The following is a 22463-nucleotide window of genomic DNA, read 5'->3' as shown; positions in this document are numbered from 1 at the left end:
TATGCCTTCAAAATGAAAGTAAAGTTTGACAGGTTGCCATGGGAACAGCGTTTGAGATATCAAAAATCCCTTCGCAATTTATCATCTACAATGTCTTGGCATCATGTTGACCAATTCTCGTGTCAATCGCATGAAAATCCTAGGAGGAGTATTTAAAAGAACATCGCATGGAACTGTCAAAAAAATCCAGCTTTATGACTGACACACTTCCTGGCGCCTGGTGGTGGCGCTATACCCGGGAGTCACAATAGGCACATTGATGCGATCGGAATCTTCAGACGAACAAACACCCCGCGTGTCATCACAATAAGACATTTTTTGCCTTAGATATTAGACACTTCCTGTTTCTCTGAATTCGCCATAAATTTGTCGCCTCGCCATGGCAACACCGTTCGAGATATCAAAAATCCCTTCGCAATTTAGCAAGTCCAATGTCTCGACATCATGTTCACCACGTTTGGTGTCAATCGCATGCATCCTCTAGGAGGAGTATTTAAAAGTTCAATGCATGCATTTTTTAAACAATCCAAAATAGCCGACTTCCTGTTGGGCGGAGCTTAAATGTTAGAGGGCGAAAGTTGTTCGGGTCGATGAGATCTATATGCGTACCAACTCTCGTACATGTGCATACATTTTTGCCCGATCTGTGCCCCAATGTTTGTTTTTGCATTACAGGGGGCGCTACAGAGCTCCCTTACCACGCCCGAATTACAGCCTTTGCCGGATCCTAATGGCCGACGACTCTGACATCTCTGCCAATTTTCAAGAGTTTTTGAGTATGTTAAGGCCCCCAAATTGCCCTGAAACGTAAAAAAAAATAAAAAAAATAAAAAATAAAATAAAAATAATAAATCCGAGCAAAAACAATAGGGCTTCGCACCTTTCGGTGCAGGCCATTCTGGCCTGCTCCTCGGTGCTCGAGCCCTAATAAAAAAATAAATTCTAACAAAACCAATTGGGGCTTCGCACCTTTCGGTGCAGGCCATTCTGGCCTGCTCCTCGGTGCTCGAGCCCTAAAAATATAGCTGCAAGCAGCAATGGCGGGCCCTCGCACGTTTTTTTACCGCTACACGGTGCGTCCGAGAAAACGATGCACGGTGGGCAAGGGCATCAAGTGGGTAAATATCAGTGGGTAATTTAATGTTGTTACTGAGCCATTTGGGGACTGTAGGTAAAAGAAACCCCACATTTTAGACAAACAGGGGCGCTAGTGAGCCACTTAAGAGACACGCCTATGTGTGACCTGTTTGTGCACACTTAACAGCCGACAACTCTGATGTGTGTGCCAACTTTAAGGTTAATCTAAGCACGCCAAGAGCCTTAAATATGCCTGAAATAAAAGTAAAGTTTGCGGCGTTGCCATGGGAACAGCGTTCGAGATATGAAAAATCCCTTCGCAATTTATCATCTACAATGTCTCGGCATCATGTTGACCACTTTTGGTGTCAATCGCATCAATATCCTAGAAGGAGTATTTAAAAGAACATCGGATGCAACTGTCAGGATTAAATAAGCCTTTAAAATGAAAGTAAACTTTGACGCGTTGCCATAGGAACAACGTTCGAGATATCAAAAATCCCTTCGCAATTTATCATCTACCATGTCTCAGCATCATGTTGACCACTTTTGGTGTCAATCGCATGAATATCCTAGAAGGAGTATTTAAAAGAACATCGGATGGAACTGTCAAAAAAATCCACCTTTGTGACTGACAACTTCCTGGCGCCTCGTGGTGGCACTATACCTGAGACTCACAATAGGCACATCGATGCGATCGGAATCTTCAGGCGAACAAACACCCCGCTTGGCATCGCAATAAGAATTTTTTTGCCTTAGATATTAGACACTTCCTGTTTCTCTGATTTCGCCATAAATTTGTCGCCTCGCCATGGCAGAACCGTTCGAGATATCAAAAATCCCTTCGCAATTTATCATCTACTATGTCTCGGCATTATGTTGACCACTTTTGGTGTCAATCTCATGAATATTCTAAAAGGAGTATTTAAAAGAACATCGGCGTCAACTTAAAGGCTTAAATAAGCCTTTAAAATGAAAGCAAAGTTTGATGCGTTGCCATGGGAACAGCGTTTGAGATATAAAAAATCCCTTCGCAATTTATCATCTACAATGTCTCGGCATCATGTTGACCACTTCTGGAGTCAATCGCATGAATATTCTGGAAGGAGTATTTAAAAGAACATCGGCGTCAACTGAAAGGCTTAAATATGCCTTTAAAATGAAAGTAAAGTCTGACGCATTGCCATGGGAACAACGTTTGAGATATCAAAAATCCCTTCACAATTTATCATCTACAATGTCTCAGCATCATGTTGACAACTTCTGGAGTCAATCGCATGAAAATCCTAGAAGGAGTATTTAAAAGAACATCGCATGGAACTGTAAGGCTTAAATATGCCTTTAAAATGAAAGTAAAGTTTGACAGGTTACCATGGGAACAGCGTTCGAGATATCAAAAATCCCTTCGCAATTTATCATCTACAATGTCTCGGCATCATGTTGACCACTTCTTGTGTCAATCGCATGAAAATCCTAGGAGGAGTATTTAAAAGAGCATCGGCGTCAACAGAAAGGCTTAAATATGCCTTTAAAATGAAAGTAAAGTTTGACGCGTTGCCATGGGAACAGCGTCTGAGATATCAAAAATCCCTTCGCAATTTATCATCTACAATATCTCGGCATCATGTTGACCACTTCTGGGGTGAATCACATTATTTCCCTAGAAGGAGTATATAAAAGAACATCGCATGCAACTGTCAGGTTTAAATAAGCCTTTAAAATGAAAGTAAAATTTGACGCGTTGCCATAGAAACAACGTTCGAGATATCAAAAATCCCTTCGCAATTTATCATCTACAATGTCTCGGCATCATGTTGACCACTTCTTGTGTCAATCGCATGAAAATCCTAGAAGGAGTATTTAAAAGAACATCGCATGGAACTGTCAAAAAAATCCAGCTTTGTGACTGACACACTTCCTGGCGCCTGGTGGTGGCGCTATACCCGGGAGTCACATTAGGCACATCGATGCGATCGGAATCTTCAGACGAACAAACACCCTGCATGGCATCACAATAAGATATTTTTTGCCTTAGATATTAGACACTTCCTGTTTCTCTGAATTCGCCATAAATTCGTCGCCTCGCCATGGCAGAACCGTTCGAGATATCAAAAATCCCTTCGCAATTTAGCAAGTACAATGTCTCAGCATCATGTTTACCACGTTTGGTGTCAATCGCATGCCTCCTCTAGGAGGAGTATTTAAAAGTTCAATGCATGCATTTTTTAAACAATCCAAAATAGCCGACTTCCTGTTGGGCGGAGCTTAAATGTTAGAGGGTGAAAGTTGTTCGGGTCGATGAGATCTATATGCGTACCAAGTCTCGTACATGTGCGTAAATTTTTGCCCGATCTGTGCCCCAATGTTTGTTTTTGCATTACAGGGGGCGCTACAGAGCTCCCTTACCACGCCCGAATTCCAGCCTTTGCCGGGTCCTAATGGCCGACGACTCTGACATCTCTGCCAATTTTCAAGAGTTTTTGAGTATGTTAAGGCCCCCAAATTGCCCTGAAACGTAAAAAAAAAAAAAAAAAAAAAAAAATAATAATAATAAATCCGAGCAAAAACAATAGGGCTTCGCACCTTTCGGTGCAGGCCATTCTGGCCTGCTCCTCGGTGCTCGAGCCCTAAATATAGCTGCAAGCAGCAATGGCGGGCCCTCGCACGTTTTTTTACCGCTACACGATGCGTCCGAGAAAACGATGCACGGTGGGCAAGGGCATCAATTGGGTAAACATCAGTGGGCTATTTAATGTTGTTACTGAGCCATTTGGGGACTGTAGGTAAAAGAAAAACCTCACATTTTAGACAAACGGGGGCGCTAGTGAGCCACTAAAGAGACACGCCTTTGTCTGACCTATTTGTCCACTCTGAACAGCCGACAACTCTGATGTGTGTGCCAACTTTAAGGTTAATCTACGCACGCCAAGAGTCCTAAATATGCCTGAAATAAAAGTAAAGTTTGGGGCGTTGCCATGGGAACAGCGTTCAAGATATAAAAAATCCCTTCACAATTTCTCATCTACAATGTCTCGACATTATGTTGACCACTTCTGGTGTCAATCTCATGAATATTCTAGAAGGAGTATTTAAAAGAACATCGGCGTCAACTTAAAGGCTTAAATAAGCCTTTAAAATGAAAGTAAAGTTTGACGCGTTGCCATGGGAACAGCGTTCGAGATATCAAAAATCCCTTCGCAATTTATCATCTACTATGTCTCGGCATCATGATGACCACTTCTGGTGTCAATCTCATGAATATTCTAGAAGGAGTATTTAAAAGAAAATCGGATGGAACTGTCAAAAAAATCCACCTTTGTGACTGACAGACTTCCTGGCGCCTGGTGGTGGCGCTATACCCGAGACTCACAATAGGCACATCGTTGCGATCGGAATCTTCAGGCGAACAAACACCCCGCTTGGCATCACAATAAGAATTTTTTTGCCTTAGATATTAGACACTTCCTGTTTCTCTGATTTCGCCACAAATTTGTTGCATCGCCATGGCAGAACCGTTCGAGATATCAAAAATCCCTTCGCAATTTAGCAAGTCCAATGTCTCGACATCATGTTCACCACGTTTGGTGTCAATCCCATGAATCCACTAGGAGGAGTATTTAAAAGTTCAACACATTCATTTTTTAAACAATCCAAAATAGCCGACTTCCTGTTGGGCGGAGCTAAAATGTTTGAGTGGGAAAGTTGTTCGGGTCGATGAGATCTATATGCATACCAACTCCCGTACATGTGCGTACATTTTTGCCCGATCTGTGCATCAATGTTATTTTTTTGCATTACAGGGGGCGCTACAGAGCTCCCTTGCCACGCCCATATTCCAGCCTTTGCATGAGCCTAGTGGCACGTGACTTTGACATCTGTGCCAAATTTCCGTTGTTTTCGAGCATGTTAAGGCACCCAAAGCGCACGCCAAGAGTTTAAATATGCCTGAAAATGAAAGTAAAGTTTGACGTGTTGCCATGGGAACAGCGTTCGAGATATCAAAAATCCCTTCGCAATTTATCATCTACAATGTCTCAGCATCGTGTTGACCGCTTTTGGTGTCAATCGCATGAAAATCCTAGGAGGAGTATTTAAAAGTTCACCATATGCAACTGTCAAGAAATCCACCTTTTGTGACTGCCACACTTCCTGGTGCCTGTTGGTGGCGCTATACCCGAGACTCAAAATAGGCACATCGATGCGATCGGAATCCTTGGCCGAACATACACACTGCGCTTCATCCCAATAAGAAATTTTTTGCTTTAGATATTAGACACTTCCTGTTTCATTGAATTTGCCATAAATTTGTCGCCTCGTCATGGCAACACCGTTTGAAATATCAAAAATCCCTTCGCAATTTAGCAAGTCCAATGTCTCAGCATCATGTTCACCACGTTTGGTGTCAATCGTATGAATTCCCTAGGAGAAGTATTTAAAAGTTCATGACTGACACACTTCCTGGCGCCTGGTGGTGGCGCTATACCCGGGAGTCACAATAGGCACATTGATGCGATCGGAATCTTCAGACGAACAAACGCCCCGCATGGCATTACAATAAGACATTTTTTACCTTAGATATTAGACACTTCCTGTTTCTCTGATTTCGCCACAACTTTGTCGCCTCACCATGTCAGAACCGTTCGAGATATCAAAAATCCCTTCGCAATTTAGCAAGTACAATGTCTCGACATCATGTTCACCACGTTTGGTGTCAATCGCATGAATCCTCTAGGAGGAGTATTAAAAAGTTCACCGCATGCATTTTTTAAACAATCCAAAATGGCCGACTTCCTGTTGGGCGGAGCTAAAATGTTAGAGGGCGAAAGTTGTTCGGGTCGATGAGATCTATATGCGTACCAACTCTCGTACATGTGCGTACATGTTTGCCCGATCTGCGCACTCCTGTTTGTTTTTGCATTACAGGGGGCGCTACAGAGCCCCCTTGCCACGCCCGTGTTCCAGTCTTTGGTTTTCTGCGATCACGGATGACTCTGACGTCTGTGCCAAATTTCAAGAGTTTTCGAGAATGTTAAGGCACCCAAAATGTCCAAAAGTGTTGAAAAAAATAAAAAAAATAAAAAAAATAAAAATAATAATTCTAGCAAAACCAATAGGGCTTCGCACCTTTCGGTGCAGGCCATTCTGGCCTGCTCCTCGGTGCTCGAGCCCTAATAATAATCCGAGCAAAAACAATAGGGCTTCGCACCTACTGTGCAGGCCATTCTGGCCTTCTCCTCGGTGCTCGAGCCCTAATAATAAACGGAGCAAAAACAATAGGGTCCTCACACCCTGGTGTGCTCGGGCCCTAATAAGTATCATACAATATGTTCATTTTGTTGCAGGTTTTGCACATAAGTTTAGGTAGATTAAATTAATTAGTAAATTAATGACAAATTATATAAAAACATTTATCTTTCTTTTCAGACAGACTGTAAAGCAAATTCTCTACATCTTGCGCACAGAGGGATATATTTCTGAGGTGGGCTGCTTTTTAAAGCTGTTGAAAGTTGTAAAAACTTTGAAGTGCTATCTATACTCATCGCTATAAATGTTACTGTACTAAAGGTTTTTTGTAAGGAAAACTTACCATTTGTTCAACTAAATGAAAACAGTATTTTTAAGTTATTCTCGTGGTTCCTTTTCAGATAGGATACTATAGGATACTATAGGATAATAACACTTTAAATGGAAATTTAAAGTAGAAAAAACCCCATATTTTTAGGTATTACCAATTGAACTATTTTTTTAAGTTGATTCAACTTTTAACACTTTTTACAGTGTATTGCTTCTTAACAAAAAAAATTGGTTTATTCTATGAGGACTGCATGTCTAATGGAGATTAGTATCAAAGTAGCAATCATGTAAAAAATACATAATTCTCACTGAAGCATGGCACACGTCACTCCATTCTCTCCCTCCATATGTACGTTATCCTTGTGTATTCCTGTTGAGGGCAGTAGTCTGACAAGTACTGGCTCTTGAGATTAACACAAAAGGCCATAAATGAGACATGGAAGTTCACAGCTGGAACTTTCCAGATGGCAAGAGCAGTTCATAAAAAGGGGACAAAAGACCCATAAAATGACATCAAACATAAAACTCACCATCATAAAAAACTGAGCAGAAAAACTTTAACAAGGCAGTTATTTATCTGTCTGACAAGCAGACACGGGTGTACAATTTAAGCCCGCAAGGCTTAAATGTATTCTTCCTCAATATAAAGTTATTGGTGGATGGAGACATTTTTACATTACTGTAGAATTGTATTTATATTGTGGCACTGGTAACCAAGCCAAGATTGTATTAATAAAATAGTTCAGAGCTGAAAAGAAACATTACTGTAGCTGATCATGCATGGAATGTAAGTAGATTGCACCGTTAGTACTGTAATTCAGGTCAAATTTAAATTACGGGTTATATCTATGTCATTGAGCTTTGATGTAAATTCACGTGGCTCACACTATTGAGATGTTCTGCATATGATATTATACATGTATAAATGAATTCATTTCCCTGTAGAAATAGCACCAGCAGCAGCAGCCTTTGATGAATTAGCATGTCATTGTCTTCTCGAGATGCGATTCTCTCTATTTCGTTAGGGTGGGAGGGTGAAGCAGTGTTCAGGAAACCATATCTGCTGCGGACAAGCCCTTCTCAGCAACAAAAAGCAGAAATTTTCACCTGCTTCCTGCAACAGGGACATGTGGCAAACTGACATTCCCACACTGGCAGGAGAATATGCCAATTAGTGGCCATCTCAGGGATGGGGCGTGGGGGTTGGTGGGGAGCTGATCGAGGTGGGGGAGGGTATGGGTGGTGAGCCCTGGATGGAGGTGGGTTGGGGTGGAGTGTAGTGGCACTGATTCCAGACCTCAGAAATGCCTTTCACTCAAACAGAGGGTGTAATTAGCTGGCTGTTCCTCCCCTCCCAGGCTACATCAGAGGAAGTCCTGGCCCACATGCTTTCTACCATAGTTGAGCAAGGCCATGACATGTACCGGCCCCACCCAGGGAGCCACATGGAGAAGTGAGGCATTTTGGTTTGTGTCTAGGCGAGCATGTGATTATATACTTTATATGTGTGTTATATGAAAACATTACTCACCCACGCCATCTCCTACTGTCATTATAACATTGACTTTAGATGACACACCCTTATTCCTCTCTCCCTACAGTGACCATACAGTATGAACACAGACACCCAAACACCGTCCTTCACTTTTATGCTACCACATGTCTTGCCCCAATCACAACATTGAGGGACAGCTGGTAGACTGCAGGAGAGGTTAATGGGGTGGTAAGGCGGGCTGGGACTAAGACAAAAAGATTTGTTATGATGCAACTGTCAGAGTTACATTACAGTGGCATGTCAGAGTGGCATGGGATTGTAGATTAGGTGGGTAAGTAAATGGGGTGGAAAACTCTTTATGGTTGCAGCATTAAATGTATTATATTTATGTGTGTGTACCTGGTAATTATCAGTTGTGGGGACCAATTGTCCCCACAAAGATAGGAATAACAGTATTTTTGTGACCTTGTGGGGACATTTTTAAGGTCTAAGTTTTCTGTGATGGTTGGGGTTTGGGTACTGGGAAGGGAATAGAATATACAGTTTGAACAGTATAAAATGCATTACGTTTATAGATTGTCCCCACAAAACATGGAAACCAGAATGTGTGTGTGTGTGTGTGTGTGTGTGTGTGTGTGTGTGTGTGTGTGTGTGTGTACCTGGTAATTATCACGTTGTGGGAATATAGGAATACCAGTAATTTTTGTGACCTTGTGGGGACATTTTGAGGTCCCCATGAGGAAACAAGCTTATAAATCAAACAGAATGATGTTTATTGAAAATGTAAAGTATCAGAAAGTTTTCTGTAATGGTTGGGGTTTGGGGAAGGGAATAGTATAAACAGTTTGTACAGTAGAAAAACCATTATGCCTATGGAATGTCCTTACAAAACATGGAAAACAGAATCTGTGTGTGTTTGTGCGTGTGTGTGTGTGCGCGCGCGCGCGTGCGTGTGTGTGTGTGTGTGTGTGTGTGTGTGCGTGCATGTATGTGCTTGCTATTGTACTAGAATGTCTACACTGGAAGCTGGAAATAAAAAAAGTAAAAAATCATTTTGTAAGTACACTTGGCAGTAAAGCCCCTTTGGATTTTCGGATTTTGATTCTCTTGCTTGACATTCCTCAGAAACAAATTATCATTCTAAAGGTGGTTGCACACTGGACAAGAAGCACCGTATCACGCCATGTATCTAAAAAATAGAATTCCTGCCATGCCACATAGCACAACATAGTTTAATAACATCATGTTTGTCTAGCTGTACTATGGTTTTGCCAACAGTAATCAATATGTCACACAAAAACATAATTACTAACAAAAATCATGGTTAACCATACCACAATTGAACACCATGAACAATGATGTAATCATAAAAAGCTAATAATTCATATGCTATCAATGTCGATAGATATACTCAGAGTAAGTGAAAGCAGATGGACAGGAGAAGGGAAACTCACAACAAGCACAGGTGAAACTGTGCTGTACTCAGGAAGAGATGACCACCAACATGGGGAAGGAGTAGCCATCATTCTGAAGAAAGGAGTAAAGAAAAGCTTGATAGAGTGGAAACCTGTCAACACTAGGCTCATGAAGATTAGGCTGAGGGGGAAGCAAATCAACACAACTATCATCCAGTGCTATGCTCCAACAAATGACAGCGATGACACCTGGAAGAATGAATTTTATGAATAACTGCAGGCTGTACTGGAAACTACATTCAGACACGACATGAAGATAGTGATGGGGGACCTAAATGCCAAGATGGGAAAAAACAACACAGAACACGACAGGGTGATGGGAAGGTTGCGGTGTCATGAATGAGAATGGGGAGAGGTTAACAGAGTTTTGCACCATGCATGACCTCGTCATTGGGGGAACCTTGTTCGAACACAGGGTCATCCACAAACTAACATGGCACTCTTCAAATGAAAAGGATCAAAATCAAATAGATCATCTCATGTGACATGGCACATGGAGAAGCTCTCTACTTGATGTTAAGGTCAAACTAGGAGCAGATGTTGGTAGCGAATCACCACCTAGTCACAGCTGTGCTGAGAATAAAGCTTATGAACACAGGAAGCAGAAAATCAGCCAGAAAACCGTTCGATGTCAGAAAGCTACGACACCAAGGTCAAAGGTTATTTTGTGCTACAACTAAAGAACAGATTCCAGGCATTAGCAGATATGTTGAATCATGCAGACCCAAAAACAGACAATATCAACACTATGCAGGAACAGACCAAAACAGCCTATGTGAAGACCAGTGAAGCCTGTCTTGGAAGGTTAGAGTGTGGCACCAGGTGTCTTTAATGTTTAACCTTTTCACAATATTCTAATTTTCTGAGATACTGAATTTGGGTTTCTCCTTAGTTGTCAGTTATAATCATCAAAATTAAAAGAAATAAACATTTGAAATATTATCAGTCTATGTGTAATGAATGATTATAATATACAAGATTAACTTTTTAAATGGAATTAGTAAAATAAATAATTTTTTGATGATATTCTAATTGTATGGCCAGCACCTGTACACCAATTGTAATAATTGGCCGTTTATCCGGGGCAGCAGCAGTTTTGCGTGTCTGTTTGTTTATTGGAAAGAATCGGTAAAGCTAATCTGTCTTTTATAAATCTGATTAAATTGAAGACTCTTCGGAGATATAAAGGATGTTATACTACTCTATAGATACTCCAGATTAACACCAGAAATGCAGAAACAGTGTTTGTTATGGCAGCTTTAAAAATTGAAAATAATTAGAGGAAATGGTTACTGTTACACCATATCATCTTGTCAAAATACACGTCTTTCAGAGTTGCAAAGAGCAGAATTTCTCTCAGACCCCTTGCAGCACGATTTACACCATCTGTAGAGATGCTCCCGATTCGTCTCTCCATCCTATCCTTTTGAAGCACTGGTGTCCAGCCACCTCTCTGCTTTCATAGGTTTAAATCAATAGTGGAATACATGTTGACATAATAAGGCTGTTTATTTTGTCAGGGTGTAGGTTGATCCTGCTATGCCGGATCCTCCAGCGATATGATGAAACGCCAAACACATTCTCCACCACATTGCGTGCATGAGACAACCTGTAGTTGAATATGCAATGTTCTGTAGATAAATCCCGGCCAGGGTTTTCCTGCATCAGGTAGGTTTTCAATGGTGAATGGCATGTTCCCTAGATGTTGTGCTCCTGGTAGTGGCTGATCATCTGGCACATTTAACTTTTTAGCATGAAGTGCCTATCCTATGCCTGAGCGTATCCTACACGTGTCCTTGATGGGGTTAGCCACTGTAGTCTCCCTCATACAATAGTTGAGGGCAATAGGCCCTTTTCACAACTACCGTCACTTAACTTCCGCTTTTCAGCGCAGCCGGGTAATGTAACTTCCGTGTTAGACGACATTGGGGGAGAGTCTACTAACAGCTCGAAATATCGACAAAAAAGGTACGTTTATTCATCCTTATGTATTTATTATCGTGTTCTTGTGGTAACTGTATAAGTTATTTTGTAAGTTATCAATACATAACTACGTTTAACAGTTGGAAAAGTAGGTAAATGGGTAACGTTTGCAATAACAAGCAACACGGAAAAGTTATATGAATGCATCGTAACGTCTTAACATTACTTAACTCGTTGCCTTTTATATTGAAATGTGATTACTTTCTTTTTTAAATAATGTTGTTTATAATAGCTTGATAGATTCAGTCACTTAAAGTGCTACAACAATTCTAAGTTATATATTGATGCTATTGCCCTTACCTTTCTGTGTCCATCTGTAAACAGCAGCAGTACACACGCATGTCCTAGTCATTAAGATGCTGTCGTAGTGTTCCTTAGATGCTATGTTCATTGTGTAAATATTATGTCTTTATATTAAAAGATTAAAATAAGGTAAAATTTGAATTTGACAGAAGTTAAAATTACCTGGGTTGCATGCTAAAGGAAAAGGCGGAAAACATGTTAACTATGAACGTGAAATCGTAAAGTTTAAAATAATAATATTTACGTATTTACAGGTTAAATTGATTCTTTTAATAATGTTAATGACCATTTCAGCAGATGTGATTCATCATTACTTTCTTCCTGTCTCCATCTTTCAACAGTATCATAACACGCATGGCACAGTCATCATGTAAATGTTATTGTAGTGTTCCCTGTTGTTCAAACAACAAAAAGAAGTTTCCTTATCTGAGTTGTCGTGGAAAAATAATACTAATACGTAGGATCTGTCCATCAGAGATGATTTATTTACTTGTACAAGGACTCAACACATAACGACAGTGAAACGATATGTGAAGAAGTGAAGAATCTCAAATCCTTCCTTCATTATATACTGACATTGAGTTTGTACCACCCCCCCATGCTATTCGATCAAAACAACTCCTTATTAGGTGTAGTTTAGACACTTCTGGGTGGTTATATTTACTCTACTTGTATCCAGGCAGACGATACATAGGTTCTTTAAGCACATCATCACACAAACAAAAACCACACTTGCACCATGCCATACTTCCTATCCCGAGCTCTATCGAGCTAGACTTCCTGTCCTAGACTTCACCCCACGCAGATTAAAATGTCATGACTGACATAAATCATACACTGAAGAATACAAAAATAATATAAATGCATAAAGAATAAATTTCCATTACAGAGTTTCCACGACTTTCCAGTGGACGAAGAAATACGTTCCCGTTGGGTTAGGGCGATAAGAAGAGATGAGGGACTTGGTTTTAAAATACTTCGAGGGAGCACCTATGTATGTAGCCAACACTTTGCCCCAGAGGATACATACACAACACCCAGCAGTGGACGAACCAGGATAAAAAAGGGAGCAGTGCCATCTAGATTTCCCTGGAATGACTGGGGTAAAGGTATGACAGTATTAAGTTTGGTAGTACATTAACAAAAAATCATAAGTTATTACAATGTAAAATTGCCATGCTTTACAGTTAATTATGCTTGTATAAATAAAATACATGATAATAGTACTGAACCTGTTTTACAGCTTATTAGTCCATATAAAAAGAACAACATGATCTCACAAAGTTCCGTGGGATAGTCACGGAATTTTGTGCTCATTTTTCCGTGGCATTCTCACGGATCTCCGCATTTTTCCGTGGCCCTGCTACGGACTGTCTTTTTCCGTGGCATTCTCACGGATTGGTTACTCAACTGCTTTTTCCTATTTTCAAACCATTTTCGCTTCGGTTTAGGGTTAGATTTGGTGTTTGCATTAGTATGTCACTTTAACTATTGGTTTATATAATTTTTTCTGATTTATTCTTTTATATTTTCTAAACTTTAAACAATTGTCGCCTGGTGTTGGGGTTAGAGTTGGGTTTGGGTAGGGATGTCATTTCATGTAAATCTAACCCTAAACCGAAGCGAAAATGGTAAGAAAATAGGACAAAACAGTTGAGTAACCAATCCGTGAGAATGCCACGGAAAAAGACAGTCCGTAGCAGGGCCACGGAAAAATGCGGAGATCCGTGAGAATGCCACGGAAAAATGAGCACAAAATTCCGTGACTATGCCACGGAAATTCGTGAGATCAGGTTGAAAAAGAAATAATACATCATCCTGTTGCCATTCACATTGCAAATTATTATTGCATTTGTGGTGGTATTATACATTTTGTTTACTCTTTGAGGTTCTGATAATTGATTACCATATATTAAGAATGACATTCATGTGTGTCTATCTTTCACATCTTCAGGAAAAGGGTCACAAGCTCGGCAGTCAGTTTACCAGAGAGCAAGGAAACGTTTAAGGCCTGCTGTCCTTGATGAATCTCAGGAGATGCTTGTTCCAGGAGACATCACAGAAGAGGCCCTGCCTGTGGGTGGAGTGACAAAAGATCATGACTATGCCTACCATCCTTCTCCTGGTTAGTACTACAAAAAAACAGAGTAACAGGTTTTTCTTTGTGGCAATAATTTTTTTAACTATAGGGTTTGTAGGATTCAGAGCAGCTGTGCTTAATGTTAAAAGTTTTGATGCTTATTTATGAAAACCTCAAGTATTACTGGAAGCTCAATTACTCTGAACAGAACCCCAATATATGATGATGATTGAGAACGACTACAGATATTACATTGTAAACTTTTGCTTTCTTTTAAGGTAAACTGGATGGCGCTGCACAGAGAATCCAAGAGTTGGAGCTTCAGGTTTTGTCACTAGAGCTTGAAATCCAGCAGCTGACCGTTAAGAAGCAGCAGCCTCTGATTTTCAAGTTCTGCGTCACAGATGAAGACTTTCGTTACTACACTAGGTTCAGCTCAAAGGAGGTTTTCACTGTGTTTTGGGAGTCAGTTTACCCCTCTGCTTCACGCCTTTTGAACTGGTCCAAGGCACAACGAACAGCACAAGAGACACCTAGCCCTCAGCGAAAACTTCAGCTCATTGATGAACTGTTCATGTTTCTCTGTCGTGTTGCAGCCGGGCTTCAGGAGAAAACCTTGTCGTCCATCTTCGAGGTCAGCTTGTCTACAGTTAGCCGCATCATCTTAACATGGGCAAGCTACCTTTACCAGGTTCTTGGCTCGCTACCATTGTGGATGACAAGAGAGCAAGTGCAGGCCACAATGCCTGACAAGTTCAAGCTCTACTGCCCTCAGGTGAGAGTGATAATCGACTGCACCGAGATTCGTTGTGAAACAGCATCTTCTCTTTTGCTACAGTCAGAAACTTTTTCCAACTACAAAAATCACACCACCTTTAAAGGTCTAATTGGCATTGCACCATGTGGGGTTATCACATTTATATCAAAATTGTACACAGGCTCCATCTCGGATATAGAAATAACTCGGCAGTCACAGATCTTACAGTTACTTCAACCAGGAGATGGAGTAATGGCTGACAAGGGGTTCCAAATTGAGAAGATGCTGTCAGAGGTGGGGGCAACACTAATCATCCCTCCACTGAAGAAATCTAACCAGCTCAGCATGGAGGATACCCAGAAGACCCAGGCTATTGCCCGTCTTAGAATTTTAGTTGAGAGGGCCATACGTAGGGTGAAGGAGTATCATATTTGGGATGGACATGTTCCTCTTTCTATGGTAGGCTCAGTCAATCAGCTGTGGGCCATCTGTTGCATGTTGTGCAACTATCAGGGACCTCTTGATATCAAAGGGGACAAACCCATCTGAAAAGGTTCCTTTTCTAAAGGGATGGTTCACCCAGAATTGGCCAGAAATTAAAATTTTGTCATTTATTCACTCTCATGTTGTTACAAACCTGTATAAATTTCTTTGTTCTGATGAACACAAAGGGAGATATTTTAGAGAAATGTTTGTAACCAAACTATTTGTGGACCCCATTTTTTTCCATAGCATTCTTTTTCCTACTATGGAAGTAAATGGGGTCTATAAACGGTTTGATTACAAACATTTCTGAAAATATCTTTGTGTTCATCAGAACAAAGAATAGAGGTTTGCAACAACATGAGCGTGAGTAAATGACAGAACTATCGCTTTAAAGCAGTGTTCTTCACATCCAACCCTGGGGAGCTGTTGCCCTGCAGAGTTTAGCTTGATTAAGGTTGGAGCTAAACTTTGCAGAGCACCAGCTCTCCAGGGTTAGATGTGAAGAACACTGCTTTAAAGAGTTAGTATTTCACACTGTGCAGATGAACTGTATATACAAGGGCTGTGTATAATATTTTTACATTTGTTAATTTTGTATTACGTTAGTCCTCAGAATATTTGTTGAATGTTTCAGTGTTTTCTAATAAACAATGTTGTGAGACATTATGTAAAAAGTTTATCCTGAGTAAAATGCTTTTCCCCTTACACATTAAAAGAACAAGAATATTTTTGAAACTTGACTTTAATTTAGACATTTGGTAATAGTCTATAAGTGAGGTAAAGAAACAAATCAAAAGCTTACACAGCAGCTAATATACAAACACAATATACAAACAACAACAAGGTTACAGTTGTTTTATGCAACCATGGAACATAAGAGAAGCATATAGGCTTTTTTGTCAGTGGTCCCTATTTATATTTACCTAAAATGCAAAATTGCAAATTGAAAAAGTCTTTACAACAGGAATCACAGATGTTTACATCTATTTACATTATTTACACACACTATTTACATATTTTTTACAAACTACTTACTTTTTAAAATTATGCCTCAACGTAATAATACATCCATGTAGATGCTGTAATAAAAATAATCCAGTTTATTTCGCAATGAGTTTATAACCTCCTCATCTCTAAAGATTCTTTCAACTGTAAAATCAGTGTTGGTATCTGTTATGAAATCACACCACATTAGTCCACTTAATGCCAGCTGGCCTTGAACCTGATAGTAGTACTTATGATTTTTCTTAAGGCAGGCCTGGCCGTGAACTTTGAAGAGGTGTTTTACTTGAGAAACATTGTCAACATCGCAACTCTTTACCTCTGCCAATCCAAATGGCATTGTTTCTCTTGGGTCGAAGACTTTAGCATCAGGGCTAGCTGCAAGGTGAGGTGCATCTGGGTGGATGATTATTCCACACTGCATCACAGAGATATTACAATAATCTGAGTATTGCCTCAGTATTTCAGGTTCCAAGTCCAGCCCTCTTTTCATAGCAGCTGTTTGGGGACTTCCTCTAAGAATGCGAGCAGCTAAGGATTTGGCAGTAGACTCCCCGCGGACATGGTAGATTTCACCAAATCTACTGGCTGTCAGTCGGGGTTTCCGGACCTTGGTCCACAACTGGCATTCAGACTGCTTTCGGGTTTCTGCCTCAATAGCAGCAGAGATTTCCCTCGACACCTTAAGGCTTTCTAAGTGGCATTGTTGCTTATAGTTGGACTGAAAATTGTAATGAAATTTAAAATTGTAACCTTCAACAGGCAGTTGAGGAAATTCAGGGGCAGGAGCATGTTTTATAATGTCTCTACTGATTTCAAGAGGGCACTGGTAGGAGAGCACAGACCCAAATGGCACAGGGCCAAACTTAGAGTCCACAAGATTAAGGTCCTGGGGCCGTATTCACAAAGCATTTTATCTTATCACTAAGAGTACTCCTAAATCGCACTAAAAGATTTTAGCTAGGAGTTTTCTCTTAAAAGTTATTCACAACGCCTTTCAGACCTACTTTTAGTAAGGAAAAATGATAACTCCTAAACTAAGAGTGAGTCTTCGTTGCTACGGATGACGTCAATTCTCATGCACGAGCTGCCTCGCAATGACCACGGTGATTGGTTGTTAGATGACAGGGCTGTCATGCGGAACATAACACAGACGCACCAAATCATGGAATTACAATATCGAAATATGTCTGTGTCCTATACAAAATAATAATAATAGTAATGCCATCGAAATGCATATATTAAAGAAAAGTCGTGAATTAAATTAAATTAAATCAAGCCTAATACAAATGAAAACCGCCAATTGCCTAATAATAAAAAACGACATTGCATTAACACTTGCTTAATTAATGTACATCCTATTAGCCTAAATAGACTACTTAAAGCAAGGAAATGTTGCCCATATTAAAGAAGCCTGCCTAATGTAATAAATAAATGATGGTGGAACTCGCCAAAACGAAAAAGAAAGCCCAAATGGATGCAGGATCAGTTACTGCTGCTGGCCCAGTTGGTGCTGGAAAAAAGAAACGTAGGCTAATAAAAGGGAAATTTGGCACTGAGATATCAAGCAAAACTAAGCGTGAGACATGCGAGAAAGTGATGCGCGGGTCAATGTACAAAACAACTGGCACCCGACCAACGTTTTCAACTAACCCGCCCGCAACTCGGACCGCAAAAAATAAAAAATAAATAGTGTACCCGACCCGCTCCCTGGCCAGCATTTTTTTAAAGTAGTAATTGTTTAATAGTTAATTGCCATCTTTATTTCAAACGACCCGACCGAACGCGACCCGAATATCATTAAAAATATTTTTGGATGACTCGTAACCGCGGGTGACCGCATGCATCCGCTCATTTCGGATCAACCCGCGCATTACTGATGGGAGAGGATTTGTTGCAGATCAATGCAACATTCCCACTTATGTCGCGGACCCCGGACGAATGTGAGAGGCGGTGGTATATGCATTACAATCGCAGTAGAGGGTTGAGATTGCAGCCTTTAAACAGACTAGCATGGCAACAGGTATGCCTATAATATTAAATATTTAATATCATTATTGTTTCATGTAATTCTAAAAAACTTCCTGCTTGTCATGAATGTAATGAATTATGAAACAAATGTCATAAACAATATGCTTACATTAAAGTGTGCTTTTAAGTACTTGCAATGCTTTTGAGTTGGTGAAACTGTCCATGTAAAGTAGGATCAGCACCTAAGGCATTTTAAGATCTTTTGTGAATAGGTCTTAGTGAGTTAGGAGTCCTCTCGACTTCTTTTAAGCTGTCCCAGACTTAGGTGCTACTTTTAGGGCTAAAATGCTTTGTGAATTGCTCTTAGTGAAAAAATTTAGGAGTCCTAAATTTAGGAGTGACACGCCCATTATTTTTAGGAGTTGCTCCTAAATTCGCCAGTTAGGAGCTACTTTTAGCCTTAAAATTCTTTGTGAATACGGCCCCTGAAGTCCATGCAGTATTTTGCAAATGCCTGGTTGTGGGCGTTTTTCTTGCAGCTTCTCAACACTGGCCATGATGTTAGGATCTGGAAGAGGTCCTGATAAAAAGGTGAGATATGTCAAGTTTAATTTACTTATGTCAACCATCCTTTCATTTTTTAGCAGACACCAATACTTGTCACCTCTCTGTAAATACACATTAAAGCGTTTTAAGCTTCTGCAAACCTTTATATTAATTTTTACAATTTGTAGAATACATCAACTAAAGGCTTGCATAAAAAGTAAATATACTAATGATTGCTTTGTTACTAATTATACATTAAAGTATTTGGACAGGTGTTTATTCAGACTTACCACTATATGCTCTGTACAGTGTACATTTCACACCAGTTCGGGCACGATCCTGGGATTTTGGTACTGGTTTACACACTACCATGCAGTTTGTTGACTCAGGTGCAATTCCCTGTAATAATATACTGATGATTAACTATTAACTGATAAAAGTCATTACAAGCTGCTAGACCAACATCATTCATTACATGTAATGAATATTAATGATTTACCTGTGTCCTAGGACGGTGCCATGTCTGCAGTGAGCTAGTGCATGACAGTGGCAATGGCACTGTCTTGAACCCCATGGTACTGTAATGAGCACTTTGAAACAGTAGTGCTACGATGTGGTTGCACAGTGCTTTCCCAGCACAACAGGTACATGACATGCCGTTCAGTACCACAGGAACCTCTCTAGCGTGAAATGTAACCTGATTATAGAAACATGAAATAAGTTTTTGCTGCACACAATTTTACATTTCATTGTAATAATTGAACAAACTGAAGGATTAAAGTAAGTGGATAAGCTTTGAACACAAACTTTCTTTTGACTTATCACACAAAGTATTTCTGTATTTACTTTCCTCAAACAACCCTATTCTGTTTCTTATGGAGCTACAAAGTTATTGACATCAGACTGAAAAACACACCACAATGGAACGTTGTGGAATACTGCAAAAGGCTCTGCAACCGCAGCACAACATGAACATCAGAAAAACCTGAAGGTGATGAGCCTCCTCATTTTTCCTCATGGACTGTTGGACTTTAAGGCGTCCATTTGCATGTTCATAATTTAGAGGAAAGGCACAAGATACAAATATCTAAGTTCAAATATTTATTGATCAGATTGAAAAAGTTTAACAGCGCTGGGTCCTCTCAAGTAGCGAACAACCAGCTCAGGAAGTAACATGCTTATTTATAAAATATGTGACGTCGATGTTTCTTCAGAAAATCTCCACCCACAAAGGCCGTTCCCCTCGTCCATCTGACTCCATCACCACACCCAATTTTAGCCTGTAGGCAAAGATGGACACACATAGACAAAGAAAAACAAACTGTTCTCCTCTCATCCCTGGGAGCCCTGCAGTTCCTCTCCAGTACTCCTCCACTTTGAATAGCATGTTATAATGCTTTCTTAGAAACAAATCATTAATAAAACATTCATTTATAAAAAACATAAGCTGTAAGATGAAAGTGATTATTATGTAAAACATATTTCAATATCATGACATCATTTTATTATTTGTAAAATTGGTTATATGAATAAGGCACACATTAACTTCTTTAGATAGATAAACACATATTAAATCTTTTACTGCAATACTACTTCTAAGCAAACACTTTAATCATTATTAAAAACCATCTGTTTAGGAAAGAAAACACACACACACACATACACACACACACACACACACACACACACACATACATACATACATACATACAGGAGATTCTGTTCTTCAAGGTTGAGCTGCCCTGCCCCCATTAAGTTATTCTGTATGCAACCTTCATTTCATTGGTTAATACAAATTTATCAAAGACAACATCTTATATTTATTACATCAATTATTCAATGATTAATACTGATTAAGTAAGAAATACATTGCATATTTTATCCTGTGAACATTAAGGCATTAGTTAATGACATAGTCGCCTGTTTGCTTTCCCCCTCAGGCCTCTCTCTTATCTTGATCGATACCAGTCGTAAATTCCTCAGCATATGCTGCTTCTCCTTACAGCACACACACAAAAACTGGTAACTCTCCACTCTCAAACACAAACACCTCATTTCTACATAATAGCTCAGTGCATATATGAAACACACAATGTTTATAGAATAAAATGATCAATTAAAGAAATATAAAAATGGAACAAAATCAATTTCCACAGTCCTTATTTGGACATCTTTGTAACTTTAACACTTTTAGCAATCAGCATGAAATGTAGGCAGTAAATATGTAAAACATAATTATTCAACAACACAACAGTACTCCATTGTTCATGAATTGGTTAAATGCATTCATTAGTTAAACATACTAATTTTCACTTTCTCTAAATATAACATAGTTATAAAGCAAACAACTTGTTTATTGAAACCATCTGTTCTGCGTGTTTTCTCTTCAGGGCTTTGTTCCTACCCCCAACTGAAACAGCCTTTCAACTTTACACACATACATTTACTCACATATCTCAGCACAGAAAGCATTATAGCACATATCAATCATAACATGACATACTGATTAATAAAACAACATAAAAATCCCACAATTCCCTCTCTTGACCTCTGAAAGAGGTCACACATTTTCTCCTCATCATCCTCCAGGTTCTGTAGGCCTAATAGCGGCATGTTGTATTTGGGTGGATTTTCTTTTTTCTCTATTGCAGACACTATCAGTCTGTTACACAGGGATCTCCATTGTTTATGCCAAATATTATGGTGACTATAATTGCAGTTATACCTCCTAGGGCCCAAAGAACCTTCCAATTTCCATATAGCTTCATCTCTGTGGAAAAAATACACTTATGCCTATTGGCTAATACTCAAATAACAATCGTAAATTCAAAAAGGAAAAGAAAAAATGAAATATGAAATTAATACTGTAGAATTGTATAAGAAACTTAAGAAATTCAAAGATCAAAATTCAAAGGTCAATATGGTATGTAGGTTATAATGAATATATGGTAATTGTGATATTCAGGTCTCTAAACCCTTCTGTCAGGATTTCCAGCACTTTGTGGAAATCCAATTTATCTAAGCCACACCCCAGCCGGGGAGTGCATACACTTGTTATGTTTTCTTTCTCACACCACTCTCTCATACATCTGAGGCTGTAGGTAAAATTCTCATATGTTGGTAAATCAGTACAATTTTGTTTTATTATTAAATGAAAAATCAATCTGCCGTCGTCCTCATGGGTAACTGCACATTCACCTGTGTGTTTGTTTTGACTTACAACCTTTTGTGTACCGTACTTTGCTTTGAACTGTACGGCTATACCTGCTCCGTAGGCACAATCTGTGCTCACATAGTGTGCTAGGGGTTCTGTTACTGGGCTGGAAAAAATGTCACCTTTTTTATGCACAATTTTACAGAGTGTTTGTTGACTTTGTTGTTGGTGTTGTGTGAGTGTTACCACTGATGTTTCACTTCCTGTTTGTTCTCTCTGTATTCCAGCTGATTCACTTTCACTTTCAACACTCTCCCTCTCTTGGACCTGAGTCCTCAGGTCCACACCTGTGTCTGTTAGAAACCCAATCATCAGTTTTAACAGCTGGGTCGTTCTCACAATTTCGTTGTTTGGTAGCCTGGCAAGAAAAATGTTCAATCATAGCAGTTAGTTTGTCAGATGAAACGTCATGTGTTATAGGCAGGATGGGATCCTGCACCACGTCATGCCTTGGACCTGGAAACTGTCGACCTGTAAGCAATTCAAAGGTTGTGAAACCA

At 39.7% G+C, this 22463-nt stretch overlaps 1 protein-coding gene and 1 long non-coding RNA gene across 3 annotated transcripts in view; one reads left to right on the top strand and one right to left on the bottom strand.

Moving 5' to 3' along the window:
* The window catches only part of LOC135748751 (uncharacterized), an 80238-nt gene extending 64419 nt beyond the window's left edge, over nt 1–15819 (top strand). Inside the window, exons 1-4 of one of the 2 annotated variants that reach the window (XM_073814833.1) lie at nt 11230–11589; nt 12797–13016; nt 13862–14032; nt 14266–15819. In XM_073814833.1, the coding sequence (XP_073670934.1) occupies nt 13945–14032; nt 14266–15293 (1116 nt within the window). In that variant the 5' untranslated portion in view covers nt 11230–11589; nt 12797–13016; nt 13862–13944 and the 3' untranslated portion in view covers nt 15294–15819. Of the gene's footprint in view, nt 1–11229; nt 11590–12338; nt 13017–13861; nt 14033–14265 lie in introns of those variants that run through there. The other variant, XM_073814834.1, reaches the window with a different exon arrangement.
* Nucleotides 15820–16015: 196 nt separating this feature from the next.
* On the bottom strand, nt 16016–19754 carry LOC135744744 (uncharacterized). The gene is made up of 3 exons (XR_010530833.2): nt 19249–19754; nt 19040–19148; nt 16016–18783 (listed from the first exon to the last, which is right to left on the bottom strand). It is a non-coding gene; the product is annotated as an uncharacterized lncRNA (long non-coding RNA).
* Between the last annotated feature and the right edge of the window lie 2709 nt (nt 19755–22463).

Source organism: Paramisgurnus dabryanus, chromosome 5, assembly GCF_030506205.2.
Source record: "Paramisgurnus dabryanus chromosome 5, PD_genome_1.1, whole genome shotgun sequence".
In the NCBI taxonomy this organism is placed as follows: Eukaryota; Metazoa; Chordata; class Actinopteri; order Cypriniformes; family Cobitidae; genus Paramisgurnus; species Paramisgurnus dabryanus.
This window is presented reverse-complemented; position numbering and strand designations above follow the sequence as displayed.